The 19,940-nt window shown below is 46.0% G+C and overlaps 3 protein-coding genes across 3 annotated transcripts; 1 reads left to right on the forward strand and 2 right to left on the reverse strand.

Moving 5' to 3' along the window:
• Positions 1–3,244: 3,244 nt before the first annotated feature.
• Positions 3,245–3,799, reverse strand: LOC127770920 (probable L-type lectin-domain containing receptor kinase S.5). The gene has a single exon (XM_052296691.1). The coding sequence runs from the start codon at positions 3,797–3,799 to the stop codon at positions 3,245–3,247; it is 555 nt and encodes a 184-aa protein (XP_052152651.1).
• A 552-nt stretch (positions 3,800–4,351) lies between these two features.
• Positions 4,352–7,482, reverse strand: LOC127769684 (probable protein phosphatase 2C 43). Its single transcript, XM_052295300.1, has 5 exons — positions 7,274–7,482; positions 6,727–7,175; positions 5,463–5,827; positions 4,850–5,086; positions 4,352–4,762 (listed from the first exon to the last, which is right to left on the reverse strand). Exons 2-5 carry the CDS (start codon positions 7,037–7,039, stop codon positions 4,511–4,513), a joined length of 1,167 nt encoding a protein of 388 aa, XP_052151260.1. The 5' UTR covers positions 7,040–7,175; positions 7,274–7,482; the 3' UTR covers positions 4,352–4,510.
• Positions 7,483–11,209: 3,727 nt separating this feature from the next.
• On the forward strand, positions 11,210–16,586 carry LOC127770048 (putative E3 ubiquitin-protein ligase LIN-2). Its single transcript, XM_052295713.1, has 7 exons — positions 11,210–12,817; positions 12,921–13,015; positions 13,096–13,722; positions 13,814–13,961; positions 15,257–15,493; positions 15,579–15,891; positions 16,051–16,586. The coding sequence occupies exons 1-7, from the start codon at positions 11,501–11,503 to the stop codon at positions 16,158–16,160; spliced, it is 2,847 nt and encodes a 948-aa protein (XP_052151673.1). The 5' UTR covers positions 11,210–11,500; the 3' UTR covers positions 16,161–16,586.
• Positions 16,587–19,940: the final 3,354 nt, after the last annotated feature.

Consider the following 19,940-nt stretch of genomic DNA (forward strand, 5'->3'; position numbering starts at 1 on the left):
TTAATTGTTATACCATGTTCCCTTGTAACCACTTAGTTGCGTCTCGGTAATCGTGCACTCTGCACGAGTATCGACGGTCGCCTTCAAACTTAAAATCCGAGAAACATCTTGGGTAAAACATGGGTTTTACAAAAGACTTGGAAAACCTGACACTTGGGTCGGTGCTTGCGAACCTAAGTGAATTTCCAAAATCGCGGACCGGGGAACGTGCCGGGTGTACGGTTTCCCACTCTTGCACTTAAGGACCGTTTCCTTGGAATTTCATCCGAACATAAGACAAGTACGACCACATGGGTGGAATGGGACACCCCTGGCTGAGTAATTAGCTAATCAGGGGAGCCTTGATGCCAAGAGACATGTGGATTCGCCGGGGTGGTGTCGGGGAGGACCCCTGGGCTTCCTGGCACAGTATGGTCTGGGACCTAATCTGGTGTTGGTCTGGGACCCCTCTCGTTGGCATATGGTGAACCTGTGTCGGCTTTCGAAATGCCTTGTCATGAAAGCCTTAAGGTCTCTAGTCGTGGCCGTTCTGCACGGGCTGGATGATCTGGGTTAGTAATGTCGTGTGGGTAAAGTGTACCCCCTCTACAGAGGTTATTAAACTGTTCGAACAGCCGTGCCCACGGTCATGGGCGGATGTGAGGTGATTCCTAGCGTAGATTTGTTTGACTACTGCCTTGTGAAATTTGCTGTTGTGGAATGGGTTTGGTGTTTGGAAAATCTGCGGCTGATGGGATCAGCCAGGCCCGGGTGGCCGTTTGAAAGCTGTTGGCCGGGTGCTAATCTTGATCAATTCAAAAGACTGATACATTGCACATACTCCGACCGGACGAGACGCACTGTCTCATCCGTGTTGTTTGAGAAGCACTCACTTAGTTGTTTCAGGAAAAAGTTCAAATAAAATCAATTGCAAAAACAACAGCCTTTCCTTGAAGCCTGCATTAAACACTTATTTCCCATGGCTTGCTGAGTACTCCCGTACTCACCCTTGCTCTATATAAATAATCCCCCCCAGTTGCTGAAGAAGATGAAGCGGATCCCGCTGACGAGGAGTTCTTCCAGGAGCAAGCCGGCTACGATGAGTTTTAGGGTTTCGGCCTAGTTCCCAAGTCGCGCCTGTGATGTTTGGTCCCAGTCTTGGCTTCCGTTTCCCTTTTGTAATGCAGTTGTGAGCTCGGGATCTGTCCGCAGCCCAACATGACTGTACTCCTACTCTATAATAAAGAGACCTCTGTTGTTGTGATATTCTGTCTTCCTGTGATACCAGCACTGTTTCCTAGGACTGGTATCGATTAACAGGTTAATTTGGAGCGTCACGGGCTAGTTCCGCTCGGGACTAGTTCGGGGCGTGACACCTGATATCTCAATTCCATCTCTAGTTGCATTGTGTTTAGAGACGCATCGGTTTAGTTGGGACTGTCTCGGTTAGGTCCGATCTTCTGTCTTAGCCAATATATCTCTACAATCACAATGCTGTTATAAATAGATTTGTTATATCCATCACATTAGACAGATCTATCGGCTCATCGGGTATTAGATTATCATATACAATCTCGTGCTGCATCGGTTAGGTTCGACCTACTAGATTGTTGTTGATAATATAAGTCTTATTAAGCCGATAGGTTCATACTAATGTTTTATCGGGACGCTAACCGATAAGTTATCTGGACGTTGCATCGGCTTATAAGGATAGCATATACATATAAGTTGGATTTAGCCGATGACAACAGATGTTTCATTCATCTATCTAATCTTGTGGATTTTATGACATCGGACCTCCAGCCGATGTATTCTTTAACCTTCGGATCAGTGCTTATTCTATCATATTATTGTTAGCTGAATAGTTTCTATTGGATCATATTATTGCTATATTTTATTATCATCAGCCGATTGTCTTTATATCATTATCTACATTGAACATATAGCCGATAGCTCAAAACCCTAGCGCTATCGGCTGGTATCGGCATCGACTGGAATCGCTCCATCAGCTTGTTAGCCGATCGGCTCATTGATCTGCTATGTGCATATCTTGTCAGTTGCAAGATCAAATTGACTGGCACGTCCACACCTCATCAACCTTTGAACCTACACTGGAGCTAAACAGATCTCCCAGGCCAGTGTGTGTTTTTCGCGTAAACAGACGGCTCCACCTCGGGCTATGTCGGCGCCCAGCTCCTGAACCATCGAAGCTGTCGACCGCCCTCCCCCCTCCCCCCCCTCGAGCTTGTCGGTGTCATCGTCGGTGCCACCATCCTCTCCCACCGACGAGGTACTAGCTAGCTCCGACTCTTCTTTCGTCAAGCACCATCCTGATCTTGTCGGTCCTCGCCGTCGCCTCGGCTACAAACAGAGAGCAGAGAGAGAGAGAGGAGAAAGGGGGAACAAAGAGAAAACAATCACTTACCCATGAGTCCCATGTATTATTTTTATTATTTTCGTTATTGTAGTACCACGTCAGATCACAAAGACTAAGTCAATGCAACACATAGACGCCACATCAACGAAAACCACTGGGGAGCTATTTTACACGGTTTTAATAGTTGAAGGGGTCAAAATACCCGGTTTTACAATTAAGGGATATGAATCGAATTCGATCTATAGTTAAGGGAGTCCAGGTGGACTTTTTCCAAGATCAGATGACGGTTGGAAGTTTACCAAAGCAAAGATAAGATGTCCCGTTTCAAAATTTCAAACATAGCTTTGAAACGCTGATTTAATATTCAGATCAAATCTGATGTACACATGTGCAGAACATGCGGGAAGATATTACACTGTGGAGTATTATTCAGATCAAGTCCGATGGCGAGACATATTAGTACATTGATGGCACATAGTTCTTCGTCTCAATCTGTCTATAGGCTAGGATTCTCCGTTGTTCAAAATTTCCCCACATGTAGAGTGCAAAAACCGTACAAGCAAATAACACAACCAACATAAACCAAATCGCTTCTGTCACCTGTGACCTGTCCACTCCTGCCTGGCTGCCTTACTGTCGAAGTCGCCAGCCGTGATGAACTTCCAAGATTTGATCTGGTTCAGTTCAGTGAATTCCCCGGTTGAACCCGCAAACCCCACATATATCTCCTCCGAAAGATAGCGTGATAGATCAATGGGCCAAGCCTGAACAACAACATGCAGTCCTCTGGTACTCAACTGCATCACTTCTACTATCAACAATCGAAACCTGCTTTTGTAGCTGATACTGACGAACAAATCGAAACCACTCGAGAGGAAGATAGAAACGTTACTGAGTGGATACTGCACGCACGACGGATCTGATGCCGTTGACGTCGAGCCCGACATGGTTGCTGTCAAGATCCTCGTCGTAGCTCTTCCTCGTGTCGAATTCCACGGCCACAATCCGGTTTGCCGGCGACCCGTCAGTCTGCTCGTTGGCGATGCCGAGCCACTGGCCGCTGCTGCCGCGAGGCGACGAGAGGTTGCTGGTGAGGATGAAGGCTAGGCCTTCACCGGTCTCGTTCTGCTGCTGGTTTGGGAGGATGTTCAGCACAAACTCTGTCCTGAAGGATGCTACTGTTCTCTTCTTGCTATCCCACAGTCTGAGTGTCTCCCTAGTGTAGCATACTCTCCCGGATTGGTTAGTGATGTTCCCGGTGCTTGGTGTGATCTGCAGGGATCCATTGGCGATCCCTGAGCCTGGGCTGAAGCTGAAATCATCCACGCTGGTTGTGTCAACGTTGGGGAAATTGAAGTGCAAGCAACTGCAGGTGCTGCCTAGGATCTGAAGAGATGTTGAAGCTAGCAGAGAGAGGCAGAGGATGCTACTGGGAAGTTTCATGGTTCTTCTGATCAGTACAAGACGGACGGAGGAAGGAATTATATAAGTTTGTAGGAAGGAATTACTTCTCAAAGGAGGGAATTGCAGGAGTGAAAAGGTCAATCAGGGGCAGTTCTCGTGACAAACTGATCACAATCAAGTGACACAATTCACAATGGAAGAGGTCCAACAGTGCGAATTAGTGCTACTGGCAGATTGCCCATCGATGACAGAAATGAATCATGCCCATCCAATAGATGAAGGGGAGTTGTCCATCAAGTAGGATTGCATGTAATTAATGTTAGGTTAATCCCACTTGGGAGGAATTGAAATATTGCGAGTCTTTGACAGTGCCCAGCTTTGAAGCATTCAGATGGCAAAAATGTGTTACTGTAGGAAACAATTTTCTTGGTTGTTCATGCTTGATCTCTTGGTATCGATGGGCAGTTTACCACAATTGATGATCAACAAACACGTTAGAAAACAATAAAACTCAGATATATTGATAAACCACCAATCCCAACTCCCATCTGATCGGCCTTCCAATGGGTGTGCTTATTCTAAGGAGAGTACTAACAGAACCACTAAAATGTGTAGGCCAATTCCAAGAAGGCATAGGGTTAATATGTGCAAAGTATTATACTATGCAAGAAAAAAGAACCATTGGGAAACTTTGAAGTATATGATTACACTGGAACGAAAGGCATCAACATAACTAGGTTAATTAGCATGTCAAGAAATGCCATTTAACCCTGAAAAGCTCGAGGGCCCCCCTGAGTCAACAAATCCGCGAACTGAAATTTCAGGAGTAGACTCATCCCCATCTTGTAGGAGCTCATGATCAATGAAAACAACCACAACCGTGATGTCATCATGGAAGAAGCGGCGTACTCCTTTCTCAAGTTTCTTGATATCATTGTACTTCATTTCCCTCTTCCGGGCAGCTTCTTTCAAAGCTGCTTTTACTAACCTCCTTGCAATACCCTATAAAATAAGGAAAGAATAATTTAATATCTGCAAAGAGAACAAATGTCATCAGCATAACAACAAAACAAAAAGGATTGCACATACTTCTCGTGGATTGTTGTGGACAATTTCAACTGCTTGCTGGTTTGTCAAGTGCTCCCATAATCCATCCGATGCGAAGATAAAGAAACTATCTTGTGAATGAAGAACTCTCGTATATATAGACGGCTCTGATGTTAGAACAGGCCGTCGTAGAGGCTCAGAAAGGTGGAAACGGGTCATAGATGGATCAAGAGCGAATTCTTGCTTCTTCAAGTATGCATCACCTATAGACCTTGAAACCTAAGAGAGTAAATCAGAAAAATGTTTCGAAGAAGAAAATTTAATGAGATAAACAAATAAGTTTCATATGGCTATTCCATAAAATGTACTATTGAACATAGAAATGCAATTTGATGATCAGTTGATCACCTGCTACTTGTCACAATGGAATAGTAGAGATACAGTTTTAGTAACAGTTTAACATAGCGGCAGCAAACAGGTTAAACTGTTAACACTATTTGCAGCCCCTATGTTAAACTTACTAAAATCATATGAAATTAACTCTATTCCACTACTATAATTGAGTTTATTTTATCTGCCTGCCACTACAATTCTTGCTTTTACCACAACAAATAAGCAGTCATGAACAGAAACATTCCATAAAAGTTTTGCCTACCTGTATTATGCCTTTGATGCGCCATACACCATTCTTAAGAACAACAATTTGCGAATCGTCGGGATGAAGGGATCGAAGTTCCTGCCTCACTTCTTCCATGCTTGCATTGTGGTCTCTTGTTAGCTGCTCAGCAACAATTTTGTTTGACCCGGTTAAACAACCAACAACTGCCCGAGAATCTCCAAGATTGGCCAGGTAGAGTGTTCCTTTCCATATGATACCTACTAGACAGCAAGACCCAATAGAGGCAATAGAAGGCTTTATTAAATGTGTCCTGCGCACAAGTGACAAGAAGCCTTCCTCTGTAGCAGAAAAGGCATTTCGAACAATATCCTCCGAAATTGTTCCACGCTCTTGAGCCAGACCTGGAATACAGTAACAACATGAATAAGTCAAGTTCCTTAAGCACTCCGTCACAAGTAGCGAGTTGAACAAAGAAATGAAGGACAGAGACATACTCGACCACTCCTTTTTTTTTCTTTTGGTTGGAAAGATCCGATTAGTCACATTACTCTATGAAGTATAATGATAGAAGTCACAGAACCAAGATAGTATATTCCCTTCTTTTTAGAGTAAAGTTGGTAATAGAATTACATTAGTAATTGCAGGGGAACACAAAGAACAAACATAGGTCATTTCATTACCCGTTGTATTCATGATAAAAGGGTATATTACCTCTGGGCCAGCATAAGCCGGACAAGTTTTATTAAGAAGGGAAGGGTTTTAAATTGACATGTGGGCAGTCCCACATGTCAACGATAACTATTGCAAATACAATACTGCAAACAATCTCCACCATGATAATTCGGACATAAGGAATATCTACATCCATTGTGCATTTAACCTCAAGATTAATAATGACATAAATAGACAAAGTTTTGACTTTTAAGAAGGTTTTTTTTTTTAGAAACGGGACTTTTAAGAAGGTTTGACTATATAGATACACCAAGACACCCCTCTTTTTTTTTTAACTGCCGGAGTGTATGGTACACTAAAACAATTGAAAATTCAACGCTAATGATCCAAGACTATCAAATATGACAAATTTAAACCTATAATTCCAGAAAAGAGGTGTACCAGTGCACATGCAACCCTGAAAAACAATTGAAGAAATGAACTATACTAACTACCAAAAATTCAACGCTAATGATCCAAGACTATCAAATATAACAAATTTAAACCTATAAGCCTGTGAAACATCCTGCAATCTACACCCAGCTGAAATGAGTAAAGTGGATTCATCAGGAGAGAGGAGCAAACGTACGGACGAGGTGCGCGGCAAGGTGGTTGGAGATGAATCGGGAAGCCTCCGCGCCGCCGTGGCCGTCGTAGACGCCGATGAAGGTGGCGGCGGCGCCAGTCTCGACCTGGCTGTGGTCCTCGAGCACGTCGTTCGCCTGCACCACGGCGAAGGAGAACTCGCCCGCCGCGTGGCGCACGAGGTCCCGCGACCACAGCAGCAGGTCGTCGGCGTCGCCGCCGCTGCCGCTGCCGTCTTCCTCATCCCTCCTCGTAAGCGCGTACCTCCGGACCCGGTCCCAGCACGCGGACGCAATCCTCTCCAGCCACGGCCACATCCCTCATCTCCCTGCTAAGCTTGCCCCCTGTGTCACCGCCACCCCTCCCCAAATCAACTCGGAAACCCCCCCGCAAAGATGCGATGTTTTTGTTGCCTATTGCACAATTCCAAGACCAAGAATCACTCAATTTCACCTGAAAAGGTAGCAAAGAATTGTACATTCGGTTAGATTTCACCACTCAATACGAAATGCGGCGGAAACCCTGCGTTAAACATTCAACTCCTCTCCCACCTTTAGCAAGTGAAATTTGCACCTAACGGCCAAGAAGAACAATCGCAAACTCCTCAAGACGCGCCACCTTTTGTGGCAGCAACCGCCGCTCGGTTCCCCGGGATACTACGTGAGTACGAAGGATCTAATAAGGATTGGCCGGAGAAGCCGTGGGAATCGGTGGTGCTCGGATGCGAATCGCGAGACGAAGAGAGAGAGAGAGAGCTCCTCCCGTCCTCCGCTCAGTGTGCGTTAGTGGGGGCCCTGTACCGATTTTATATAAGAGTTTCGCGAATATGTCCCTGAGTTTTTAGCTATTTTTGGAGAGCTTCACTGATAAGAGAAAGTGCAAAAGGCACAAGGAAAAAAAAAGGGTAAAAGTGCACCTTCTGATCGTGATTGGTTCAGGATGCCTTTGACTTTCGCCTATCTTTCACCTTTTTTTTCTCCCTTTTGGATAGGACAAGCATTTGCAAAACACTGAAATCCAGTGATTTTCTTTTTTGCGTTTTTCTCACTTTGGTGAACTACATCGTTCATCAAAGAATAGTCAGCAGGAGTCAGGTGATTTCTCTCCTACACATCTCCAGATACTGTAAAGCGAGATTACAGCATCAAAAAAGCTCAGGAAAAGGGGTTAATGGACAGCTACATTAATCCAACCAAACCGTGCCCACTCCATGGTAGTCGGAAGAAGTAGTAGTAAAAAAACACGAAAAGCAGTTCTAGAACTTGGCATACAGATTGACATCAACCGCACCGAGGCAGATGAAACGAGAGGTTGTATATATTCGCGCCCAGCGCACAGTACAGCTCCGTGTATCACGATAAGTACGTAATCGATCGATAGCATATCTCGCTTTACAGATAAAAGGCGCAGGAAAAAGCTGGCCGAGGGGCGCGCTGAAAGATCAGTCAAACAGTTTGCATCACTGAGAACCTGTGACACCGTTGCGCTCGCGGCCGGACCGTCTCGATCGCTAATTGTATGCCGGCCAGAGCGATCAGCACTAGCTGATGTTTACATCAGCGACCCTGCGTGCGTTTCCCGGTGTTCTTCAATCACGGTATCGATCCGTGATCTCTGTAGTACGATCTCTTCGCTGCAAGTTCAGGCTTAGAAAGCACGTTACTTCGTCTTTTCCAAGCGGGGCGAGCTAGTAGCTAGCTAGCTGTATGATGCTCTGATCCTCATGCATTAAAAAGGACAGCCAAGCCAAGATTGTGGAATGTGATCTCCGATCATCAAAACCGACTATAAGCGCGTTCGTCTTTCACTCACCTTGTGTCCTTGTGTGACAATTGAATGCGGATCGATAGAATCATTGCACATGTCATCAGCGACCGGTGTGCGGTGGGGCTATACCCTGGCCGAGTTTAGCTCTAAATTTTTTTTTTCAAACTTTCAACTTTTTCATCGCATCAAAATTTTCTTACACACACGAACTTTTAACTTTTCCGTCACATCGTTCTAATATCCACCAAACTTCCGATTCTAGCGTGAATTAAACAAACCCCCTGTTTGCCGATGTAGCATATGCAACCAGCACTCAGCAGCCAATCAGCTTGACTTCCGGCCTTCAGAGTTCAGAAAGTCCATATCAAAAGTCCACGCATGGCATGAAACCCTCGCCTCCCGTGTGCTTTTCTCTCTTTTAGGTAGGTATCAGGTGTGTGAATATGGATGGTTGGTCGCGCTTTTCACGGTGGCGGAGAAGCGCGCCTGCCGATGATAAGGGTGGAGAGATCGATCGATCGATCGGTGATGATGTGTAAGCCAGGATCAGAACGTGGGTGGGGTGGGTGCCGTCAGAAACCACCACGGAGTCTCGTGGACTTCCTCACACATGGCACGGCCGATCTCTCGAGGAGGCTGCGCAAATCGTGCATCAACAGGAGGATGCCGGCTAATCGCCGGCGTGGTGGAGGTGGTGGATGTGTGCGTAATTAGGTCGGCAATGAGTGCTCCAAGTAATAAAGGGGGCGAGATGACACGGAAAGCACTACCGGCGGCGGAGAGTTCGGGGGTGACGCGCAGGGCGGCGGCCCAACTGGCTGGAAGGACTGGCTGGTGGGCGTCGTGGGTGAATTGGGCCTTTCGCATGCTTCGCGGCCCATATTTACCCCTAACTCGCGTGTGATCCGCAACTGAATAAAGCCCGTAGTGCAGTGCAGCCTGAACAAAAAGGCCGGAAGAATCAGTAAAGCACCTGACGCAGAGAAATCATACAGGTTCTCAAATCTGAACCTGCTCTCTAATCTCTATGGTGGAAAAGGTCCGGGGATAACCACTTTTTTGTAATTTTAGTGAGAGAGCGACGCTCATGTGAATATATATGGCTGTAGCAATCAGGATTAACGACATACAATAGAGAAAGGTTGGCTAGTTTTGGCGCCATTGGAGCTGTCAAAGTCGATACTCCGAACCTGCAATCTCAACAAGAGGGATAATGGGATATTCCGGATGGGATCACCCCTTCTCAGGAGTCAGGATGGGATCATCTGCAGACGGACCGCTGTGCGAGACATCCATTATCACCAACCGCGTGGCGGATTTAGAAATTTTCTTAAACTCGGACAAACTAAATAATGGATAACTAGTACACACGTTAATCCATATAATTAACCGTTGACATGAACACATCCGATGTAGTGAGGCTTAATTGCTTTGCTAATTTCATTGATAGCACGGCTTCTTTAGATTGTACAGGGGTTTGATTAGCTAGTTTTTCTAAAAAAACTACTGAGTATTACATACCTGCCAAATGGTTGCATATAGCGGAGCCCGGGCACATTGCCCGTGCTAGCCGGGCTTTGGCTCCACCATTACCACCGCACATACACCATCCGTGCAATAAAAATGAACTTCTGACAAAAGTTAGTTTTTTTTAACGAGGGGAATACATCTTACACGCCCTCCGTCCTATGAAACCTAATCTTACTTATGAATCTAGACGTGTGTGCCTAATTTATTGTTAGGATTTGTTTTTTCTTTGAGATAAATTGTTAGGATTTGTTTTTTCTTCGAAATTGTTTTACTATATATAAGCGGTGTAAATTATTCACTACTCTCTCTGTCCCAAATTATAAGGGCTATATTTTTTTCACAAATTTCAATAACATACTTTTGACTAGTGTCTTTTTTGGCAAAATTGGTTATATAGTATCGAAAGTTCACGTTTTTGGTTTTATAGCACTGAAAGATACCCGTTCACTTTAATAGCACCTAAAGTTCACCATGTTCCCATTTTTAACACTTCCGTCAATTCTCGATCGTTTTCCGTCCGTCTTGATCAAGCCACACACATGATATGACGTTTCTACCCCTCACAAGTACAAGTATAATGCATGTCAATGAGGGGTAGAAATGTCATATCATGTGTGTGGCTGGATCAATAACCATCAAGACGGACGGAAAAATTGACGGAAGTGCTAAAAATGGGAATATGGTGAACTTTGGATGCTATTAAAGTGAACCGGTAACTTTCGGTGCTATAAAACCAAAAACGTGAACTTTCGATGCTATATAACCAATTTTGCCTGTTTTATTTCATTATATGATCCCATCAAATATAAATTAGCATCACATGAAAGTACTTCAAAATATAAATCTAGTGATGTAACATATATAATACTTAATATAGATATACTTTCTCCATTTTACAATGTAAGTCATTTTAACATTTTTTACATTCATATTGATATATATATGTCTAGATTTATTAACATCAATATGAATATGGAAAATGCTAGAATGATTTATATTGTGAAACGGAGGGAATCGATAGTATGGTTACTAGTCAAAAGTTATCGAGTTTGAATTTGGGACGGAGGGAATAGTATGGTCTACATGTTCAAATTCACGTATTGTAATTTTTACCGTTGTCATACGACAACCATTTTGCCTGGCCAAAAATACGACAGCCATTTTGACCCGTGATGTGACAGCAAACATTTGACGCAGTAACACAGCCAACACTTTTGAGCGTCAAAGTGGTGCACACAAGAAAACGCCTCTATACTTTCGTAACGACCAAATCAGAAAATCTTAAAACTTCGCCGGCCGGAGAGGCGCCGGAGCTAGGCGCTGCGTGCCAAAGCACCATTTGGCACGGCCCGCCTCGTGCGACTTTTTCCTCTTGTCCCCTCGACAAATCTATGCACGGCCCGTCACCATGCAAACCACAACGAACAGTGATGTGCCACTAGCAGCAGAGACCTGTCATCCACACGCCCCCGCCGGCGACAATGGCGCCGCCGCCGTCGTCATTGCTTCGCGACCTCCTCGCCGCTGATGGCTTCAGAAACCGTCGCAAGCCGCCTGACAGTAACCCTCCGGCCGCCCCAAGGACCACGAGCATGCCCCTCCAGCACCGGCGGCCGAGTAGGCCAGCACGGTCGCAGTCCGACGTCCTCACCCGCAGCCGCCTCAGAGAAACAAACAACGTCGGTACTAGCGATGGCGACGGAGTCGACGCCGGCGAGGAGCAGCGGACCGCCACACGGAGGTCATCGGCGTCGCTGATGAGCGCGAGGAGCTACAACAACAACAAGGACAGCGGCGGCGGCGCCATGAGGGGCGGCTCAGCTGCCGCGGTACCGGCTCTCGACGAGTCCGTGCTCACCGCGTTGATCTCCCTGGTCGCGGGAGCCGTGAAGCGGTTCGTCAGGGACGAGGGCTTCCGCGCGTCGCTCCGCGGCGGGTGCATGTCGTGCCTCGGCGGCGAGTCCAACCACCGGGCGGTCCTGGACCTCCGCGTGATCGTGCACACCGTCGAGAGGGCCGCGAGCGAGGGGCTCGACGACCCGCGCGACCTGAAGCGCGCGTCGCTCAGGCTGCACGCCATGGCGTCCCTCGACGCGAAGGAAGCGGACGCGGTGACCGCGGCCGGCGTGCCCTACCAGCGCCTCGCCGCGTGCGCGCACCTGTACATGTCCGTCATCTCCAAGCTCCAGGAGAAGGACCACTCCTCCGCGGTGCACGTGCTGGAGGCCTTCTGCTTGGCGCCGCACGAGGCCCGCACATCCCTGCTTCCCGCGCTCTGGGACAGGCTCTTCCGCTCGGGCCTCTCGCACCTCAAAGCGTGGCGTGACCGCGAGTCGGCGACCGCGGCGAGCTCGGATACGAGGGTGAAGGACGTGGAGAAGATGTTCGTAGAGGCAGTGGACGATGGCACACGCGCGCTCGCATGCTACTACAGAGATTGGCTTCTGGGGCGCAGCCAAGCCATGTCTCTCCCGGTTGTTCCTGCTCCTCCCAGCACCGTTCTTGCCAGCGCGCTGAGGTTCTCGACGTCGACGTCCTATGACATTGGCTCGGATGTCGCTTGTAGCTCCGGGAGTTACAGTCCAGCTGTAAAGTTTGCGCTCGACGAGACTCCATCACAATATGATCGAGAGATCGAAGAGGAAGAAGAAGCAGAGGTGGACGAGAAGACAGCAGATGCAGAAAGCGTGTTCCATGAGTGCGATGGCACTGAACCGAAGAGCTACACTCACTCACTTCAGACAGAAGAAAACGAGCTAATGCCTGACAAGCTAGCCAACGAGGCATCTGAACGAAAGGTCAGCATTTTTTTTTCTGTGGAATTAACTTTTCTTGCATGCGCAATTGATCATGCGCGGGAAAAAGATCAAAATTCTGATGGTTTACGCCTCAAAATCTTAGAGTGAAGATGAACGGAGCAGACAACCAGATGAGTCAACGAGTTATGTGCCAATTTCTGATATCACGGCTATTGACCTTCCTACACTCGAGTTCTGGTGCGAACCTCTCTTTGCATTTTCCAATCTTTTCATGCATGTCATACTGATCTTTGCATAATTTCGTGTAAGCTTCTCAGTGAAGGGCCTGATCTCCAGAGTGACACAGATGGCAGTCAAATATCCATTTTTGCCACCATTCCTAGTGATTTCCTCTGTCCACTGACGAGGCAGATCTTCAACCGTCCGGTGACAATCGAGACAGGTCAGACGTTCGAGCGGCATGCTATAGTGCAGTGGTTCGATAGAGGCATCAGAATGTGCCCAATTACAGGTCAAGAACTTGAAAGCCTGTCGATTCCAGACATAAACCGTGTGTTAAAACGCTTGATCGATAACTGGAAGTCTGAACACTGCAAAACTCTGAACTCTGAAAGTACATGTCCTGAAAAGGAGTTAACTGTAACATTCGTAGAGAATGTCCTTTCTTCTGAATGCGAGACGTCTGAAAAACTTGAGAAGGCAAGGCGTCTTATGGCAATCGGTGGCATAGACTTTCTTCTGCATAAATTTCATGGAGGAGGAGAAGATGAGAAGGCACAAGCAGCTGATCTCCTTTTGCTCTGCATCAGGGCAGAAGGAAGCTGCAGAAACTACATGGCCATAAGGATTTGTAACTCAAGTGTTGTGCAGCTTCTCCACAGTGAGGTGATTTCAGCAAGGAGTTCTGCAGTTCGTCTGCTTGTTGAACTGCTCTGCCTGAAAAGGTTCTGTCTCCTGTTCGTAACACCAAATGCATCCAAATATGTCTTGTATGTACATGCGCTTCCATCTCACAAAATATTTCAATTGTCACAGAAGGGAAATAGTTGAATTGTTCCTACGTGGATTGCGCACAGAGTTGACAATGGAGACTATGAATCTACTACTCGAGCATCTCCGACGCTCGCCGAACGAAGAACAAGCTCTGGGTGCTGTTCTACTCCTGCATTTTGATCATGCATTGGTATGCTGCTTTAGTCCATCTTCTGTTGCTCCTAATTGCATTTGAAGTGCTACTAACATAGGATAGAATACCAAAAACTAAAAACTTTTAGAGGAATTAAAAATTACCTTCAAACCTTATGGAGATCGGTCTGATCGGCATGTATGCACCTGTCTAATTGCGCCTGTTCCACCAGTTTGACTGGTGTAGAAGATTCGGCCTGATCGCTCACCGAGTCACCGTCATCGGTCTAACCGTTGTGTACTCTTCGGTGTAACCGTTGAACCTAAGCAAAAACACAAATCGAAAACATCTTGAAAGTAGATCAACTTTATTACTTCTAATTATGTTTACAAAGTACAATAACAATATTTTTCTCTAAAAATTCGACTACTATTTAGGTTAAACCTAATTTTCTCTCAGCAAAACTCTCATGAAAATCGAAACTAATAGGTCTCAACCCCTCTTCTATTTATACCCTTAGGTGGTTGCACAGAAACCATGAATCCAACTTGTACTAATGTCTTAATCCACTAAGAATCCTTCCAGTACAAGTATCCAACTTATCTCATTAAAATTCAAACTCCAATCTTCTCAAATTTGAACACCCCACAAATCTGACTCCGCTATCCATACACACAATCCCTCTCGTATGCTTTATGGAATCTTCATTAACCACGTATATTGTTTTTTAGCTTAAGCGTCCGCATAATCTCCCAATTGTCCAGATATCAACTTCTCCCAAGTTAACTCTAGACCCATCGCCAGCAACACTCTCCCAAGGCACTAGGACACACATACACATGAATCAAACAAGAAACAATATCTGAGCACAATTTTTTTCCCCAATTTGACTTCACAGTAGCACACAATAGTATTACACATATATAAAAATCATCTAGAAGTTATAAACATGATAAAATCACAAGTATTCGAAGAAACAACCGAAACCGATTCCGAGCAGGAGCCAGCCGGTCGGATCATTGGGGCGGCCGATCTGACCACACACTACACGCTGGTCTGACCGGCCTACTCCACCCAGTCTGACCAGTCCCACACAGTCAGTACAACTTCACCAATAAACCACTAATTATCTCACAAAGTCAATTATTTATCATAATAAAATAATAATCAAAACACTCTGATTTCACACTAACCACCTAAATTTCTTGCCTACTTTCTCTGCGTGATCTATGATATTGCTAAATTCCTACCCTCGGAGGAAAAATGTCTCTGAATAAATAACCAAGACTGTTACACAATTCAACTATGACAAAGCAATATACTGAACCTGTAGTCTGTAAATAATCTGGCAGGTGGAGCCACACAGAGATAGCGTATACAGAGAAGAGGCTGCCAAGATCATCACACATTCTCTGAGATGCTCCCTGTCTGAAGAAAATGTCGTTGCCAACACCAGGAAAGCACTGCTGCTGCTGGGAGGGCATTTCTCCTTCTCGGGCGACCTCCTTGCAGAGGACCGGATGCTGAAACAAGCCGGCTTCGTCGACGGCTCACGTGTCACGCGTGCCGATTCTGACGCTGCCGTACAGGTAATGTATCGCACAGATACAAACAATAATATATCCAACTAAAAATTTTCCAAGTTGCTCAGAGAAATTCCTCTGCGTCGATCAGGACAAGGGAAGAGACGAAGACGAGGTGTGGCTGAGGGATGTGACCGCGGCGCTACTCGGCAGCGGGAGGAGGCCGTTCCTGGAGGCGCTGTCCATGTGCATGAGCTCTCCCAACCACGACCTGGCGGCCGCGTGCCTGACGACGGCTGCGTGGCTGAGCCGGTCGCTCGCGTCGATCGACGCCGCCGACGTGCAGCTCGCCGCGTTCTCGGCCCTCATCCCGCGGCTGAAGCAGCGCCTCGCCGGCGACCGGTCGCAGGCTCAGCATCGGGTCCTCGCGTCCGTGACACTGTACAACTTCAGCAAGATCCCAGGTAATGATGCGAAAAAACTTAGCCGCACCGGCACGGCATGGAGTATAATCCGTCTGCGACGCGAGAGAAGTCAATACTAGTCATTAGTCAATGCCTGCATTGATTATGAACACGAGAAATCCAGTTAGGCGGCTAATGATGGATTTGGATTGCGCGCAGACTGCAGGGCCCTGCTGATGCTGCTGGCTGACGGCCTTCGCGATCACCTGGTCGAGCTCGCGGAGCTGACATGGACGGCCGGTCAACTGATCACCGAGCTCCAAGAGTGACGTTAACCTCCGCCACGACGCCCAGCGTACGCTACATGCAAGTCGCCGGCGCGCCTCTCGTGTTCGTGGAAGATTCAGCGGATGGAGCCCGCTGATTTTCTTGCCCCCTTCAGAGTTCAGAATCGTCTCAGCTCCAAACAGTTATCGGACAGAGACGGCACGCTATGTAAATGTTGATGCGTACGGTAGATTATACTATACCTTGTTTAGTCGTTTTCTCTCTTCTTGGGTAACATATTCGACGAGCCGGCCGCTGTGAATATAATTTGATTATGCCTGACGGAGTCCTTGACGTTTGTACTTCTGAATATTTTTGGGGGGCAAAATCCAGTCTTTCAATTGGTTATTTCCACTTGCAGAACTTTAGTGGTGGATTAGGATATTTTTGTCAGGCACTTATCAGTGATCACAAGTCCCTTTAGGTGCTAAGATTTTGAACAGCAGCACTTGATAAAGGGATTTCACTAAGGTGAGACCTATAAGTATGTGCTATGGGCTAGGAGTACATGGTTTTAGTGTCCCTGTCCTTTGCGTGCACGCCAGTTTAATCTATTTAGCTTTCATAATATTGTAAGCCTACGAATTTCGTGTTGGTCCTGAACTCCTGATTACCTTTAAGTAGTGTTAATCCTTTCTTTGCGAGGAATTAATTAGTGTTATAATCCAAAATTTATCGAGCAATTAATTCAAGCATAATCCCGTTACAATTCGTCAAGCAAAATTGGACGCCAATTTGCAACCCCGGTAAGGCATTAATTCAAGCTTTAATCTGCTTTTCAGACGGTCATGCTTTAATCTGCGAGGTTAATTAAGCTTTTTTAAGAGCATACAAACATTATTAAGCGGTTAGTTTAATGCATTTTCATTAATGTCGATCTTTTTGGCGTATACTCTCTACAAATATAGCTTGAGATAAACTGGAGCACGTCATGCCTACAGCCTACTTCTATCCACAACACTATTCGTGACAGATTCGAACCATACTCGACAAGAGGCTAATATGGACGAACATACCTAAGCAGATACTAGTGCGTGCCAGCAGATAAATGAAAAGAAAAAAAAAATCCAACCTATCCCAAAGACTTGGATGGCTGTCAGGCTGTTCGTCACCGGGTGATTGATTTTCCTTTGTTCGGACTAAGATTCAAAAAGGAATTTTTGTACTCTCTCTCTCCCAAAATAAATACAGTTTTACACTATTCACATCCAACGTGTGACCGTTTGTCTTATTTAAAATTTTTCTATGATTAGTATTTTTATTGTTAGTAGATGATAAAATATAAATAGTATTTTATGTGCGACTAAATTTTTTAAATATTTTCATAAAATTTTAAATAAGACGGACGATCAAACGTTGGACGGTCAAATGGATTTTCACAGCTGCACTTATTTTAGGAAGGGGTGGTACAACCTAGATTCAGAGAGAAATTCTTGTTCGGACTCTTCACATGCAAGGCCTTGCTTCAAGCTAAGCCTGCAACGGTCTCTTTCTCTTCAGCAGCTCAATTTGCAACAACTGGACGACTATTTCGTGAAATTAAGCCGGCCAGCATGACAGGATTGTCAGCCTATTATCAGCGTATACAGGACGGGCAAATTTTCGTGGGATGGATTCTGCATACGGTTTGCAAGTAGTAGTGTAGTACTAGTACACGATCCAGGAATCCATCTTTTTCGGCAGCAACGTCTAGCGTCAGTTGCTGCACATGGCGTGGTGCATAATCAATCCATGTGCGAAGCCGCAGCGACGCCGGCCACGATTTGCGAGCATGATTTGGAACACAGGCATCGCAAAAAAATTAAAAGAAGGCCAAATCAGAATCCAAGATATGGACAGATCGTTGTCCGTCTATACAAGCCAAGATATATTCAGCAGGGATAATTGCTAAGCCGCTGTCAGTTGAACGGTTGGGCATGCCATCCTTGTCCATCATCGGCTAGAGCGATTCTCCTGCAGATGATGGGTCAACTCCTGAGCCGATTTTTGATTTTATTATCACTGGGATTTCTTGCTCCTTAAACCTTAAGCTTGTCCGGGATATTCCTTGTGCAAATCGCATCAACAAGGAATCCAAAAACTGGATAGAGTAGATGGTGAATTCGCATGTTTATGTGAGCAAAAAGTGCCGTGTCATCCTGATCCCTGAATCTGACACAAGCACGAGCAGATAACCCTCGTGCAGTGCTGGTGCATCATTCAGCGCATGGGAAAGTTCCATCTACTGGTAGCTTTGGCCGGCATCTGGAAGCAATGGAACCATAGGCTACTAGCCAACACTCGTGGAGAGAGAATCCAATCAATCCAGCAGAGTCCATAGTGGTAATGGAAAGATGAAAAGTTAACGACAGCAATACGGAAAGGAAGAAATTGGGAAAGGCAGCGCCGGACCTACGTTCCCGCGGAAAAGATAACATGGACTGTTAGTATTTACTTTTGGGAAAGTGAATATCCTGCAACACGCACGAGTGAGAGTGAAAGTAAGTGGGAAAACTATTTTAATCCCTATTTTTTTTCATGTCACATAAATAGTTATAATTTTTTTAAAAGAAAAATTAAAAATGCGTATTAACATATGATATAACACTTCACAACCATGTAAGTTCAAATTCAACTTCTACATTTCGTAACATCAAATTTGTTTTTTTACGAGATATAGAAGTTGAATTTTTACTAGAGTGATATATCACGTATTAATACATCCCCTCAATTTTTTTAAAAAAATGTTTTCATAACCATTTGAGTAATATCTAAACAACGAGGGGATACGGATCAAAATCCTCTTCCAAGTAAGTGTGTGGTCTTGATTGGCAGAAAGCGCTAATGCATTTGTAAACAAAACAGTAGTGATCGACTAGCAACGGCCGAAATGGGCAAGAAGACGTGACCTTGGGGTCGTTGGTGTTCTTCTAGTAGTGGGCAATGCTCATTAAAGGCCTAATGGGACAGTTAAGGATACGTTCACATGCTACCACATTATATATCCTGTAGAATGGGAATGAGCAGGCAGCAGCAGTGAGTCAACAAATAGTACAAGTCAAAAGTCAGGGAGATGAGCTTTCAGGCAAGTAGTACATTTCTGCGCACAGTTTTCCTCGATCCGTTCGTAGATCTGATGATCGGATGACAGATACTTGTGGGTTATCTATCCAGTTCCAAACAAAAATTCGTCCAGTCCCACGCATGCCTAAGAACTCAGAAGCTTCCTCGCAGTTGGAGTGATGTCAATAGAAAACGTGCGCGAGAAAGAGTTTTTTTCTTTCCTGTGGTGTGCGTGACATCGGTTTTTCTTTCTTGTGGTGTGCGTTGTGACATCCTCTCTGCTCGCTCGCTTTCCTCAGTCACACACTCTAGTAGTACTCTACAGTCTACACTCACACTTGCCTTTTCTCCTCTAGTCTTCTCAATTCTCATATCTAGCTGTACGCAGCTCTCAACAACAAAAGCGATGCAGACGCCGCAAACGGCAGCCATATGGGCAGTTGGGCACCGAGCCACCGAATGGTAAGCAGGTGTGCAGCACGCTACTCCGTTCCTCGGACCCGCGAGACAGCGAGAGGCTCCGGGTGAAGGCGGATGTGGGGTGAGAAGCATCCCCGCAGCCGCGCGCGTACGTTGCCCCTCGCGACAAAAATGCCGCGCCGAGCCGCGCCGCGAACCGCGGTTGGCAGTTACAACAGGCGAGCGGGGCTACCCAACTCCGCGCGGCTGGCGCGCGGGCGGGTTGGTTGCCCCGGTGCGTCCCCTCCTCACCGGCTCGGCGGGTCCACCCCCAACCCACG

This window comes from Oryza glaberrima, chromosome 4 (assembly GCF_000147395.1).
Source record: "Oryza glaberrima chromosome 4, OglaRS2, whole genome shotgun sequence".
In the NCBI taxonomy this organism is placed as follows: domain Eukaryota; kingdom Viridiplantae; phylum Streptophyta; class Magnoliopsida; order Poales; family Poaceae; genus Oryza; species Oryza glaberrima.

Excerpts from the sequence above, each read along its gene's own strand:
- LOC127770920 (XM_052296691.1), bottom strand. The coding sequence starts at position 3,799 with ATGAAACTTCCCAGTAGCATCCTCTGCCTCTCTCTGCTAGCTTCAACA.
- LOC127769684 (XM_052295300.1), bottom strand. The coding sequence starts at position 7,039 with ATGTGGCCGTGGCTGGAGAGGATTGCGTCCGCGTGCTGGGACCGGGTC. Across the intron at positions 5,828-6,726 it reads CCTTGCCGCGCACCTCGTCC|GTCTGGCTCAAGAGCGTGGA; the intron begins GTACGTTTGCTC and ends ACTGTATTCCAG. Across the intron at positions 4,763-4,849 it reads TCCACAACAATCCACGAGAA|GGTATTGCAAGGAGGTTAGT; the intron begins GTATGTGCAATC and ends CTTATTTTATAG.
- LOC127770048 (XM_052295713.1), top strand. The coding sequence starts at position 11,501 with ATGGCGCCGCCGCCGTCGTCATTGCTTCGCGACCTCCTCGCCGCTGAT. Across the intron at positions 12,818-12,920 it reads ACGAGGCATCTGAACGAAAG|AGTGAAGATGAACGGAGCAG; the intron begins GTCAGCATTTTT and ends TCAAAATCTTAG. Across the intron at positions 13,016-13,095 it reads CTTCCTACACTCGAGTTCTG|TGAAGGGCCTGATCTCCAGA; the intron begins GTGCGAACCTCT and ends TAAGCTTCTCAG.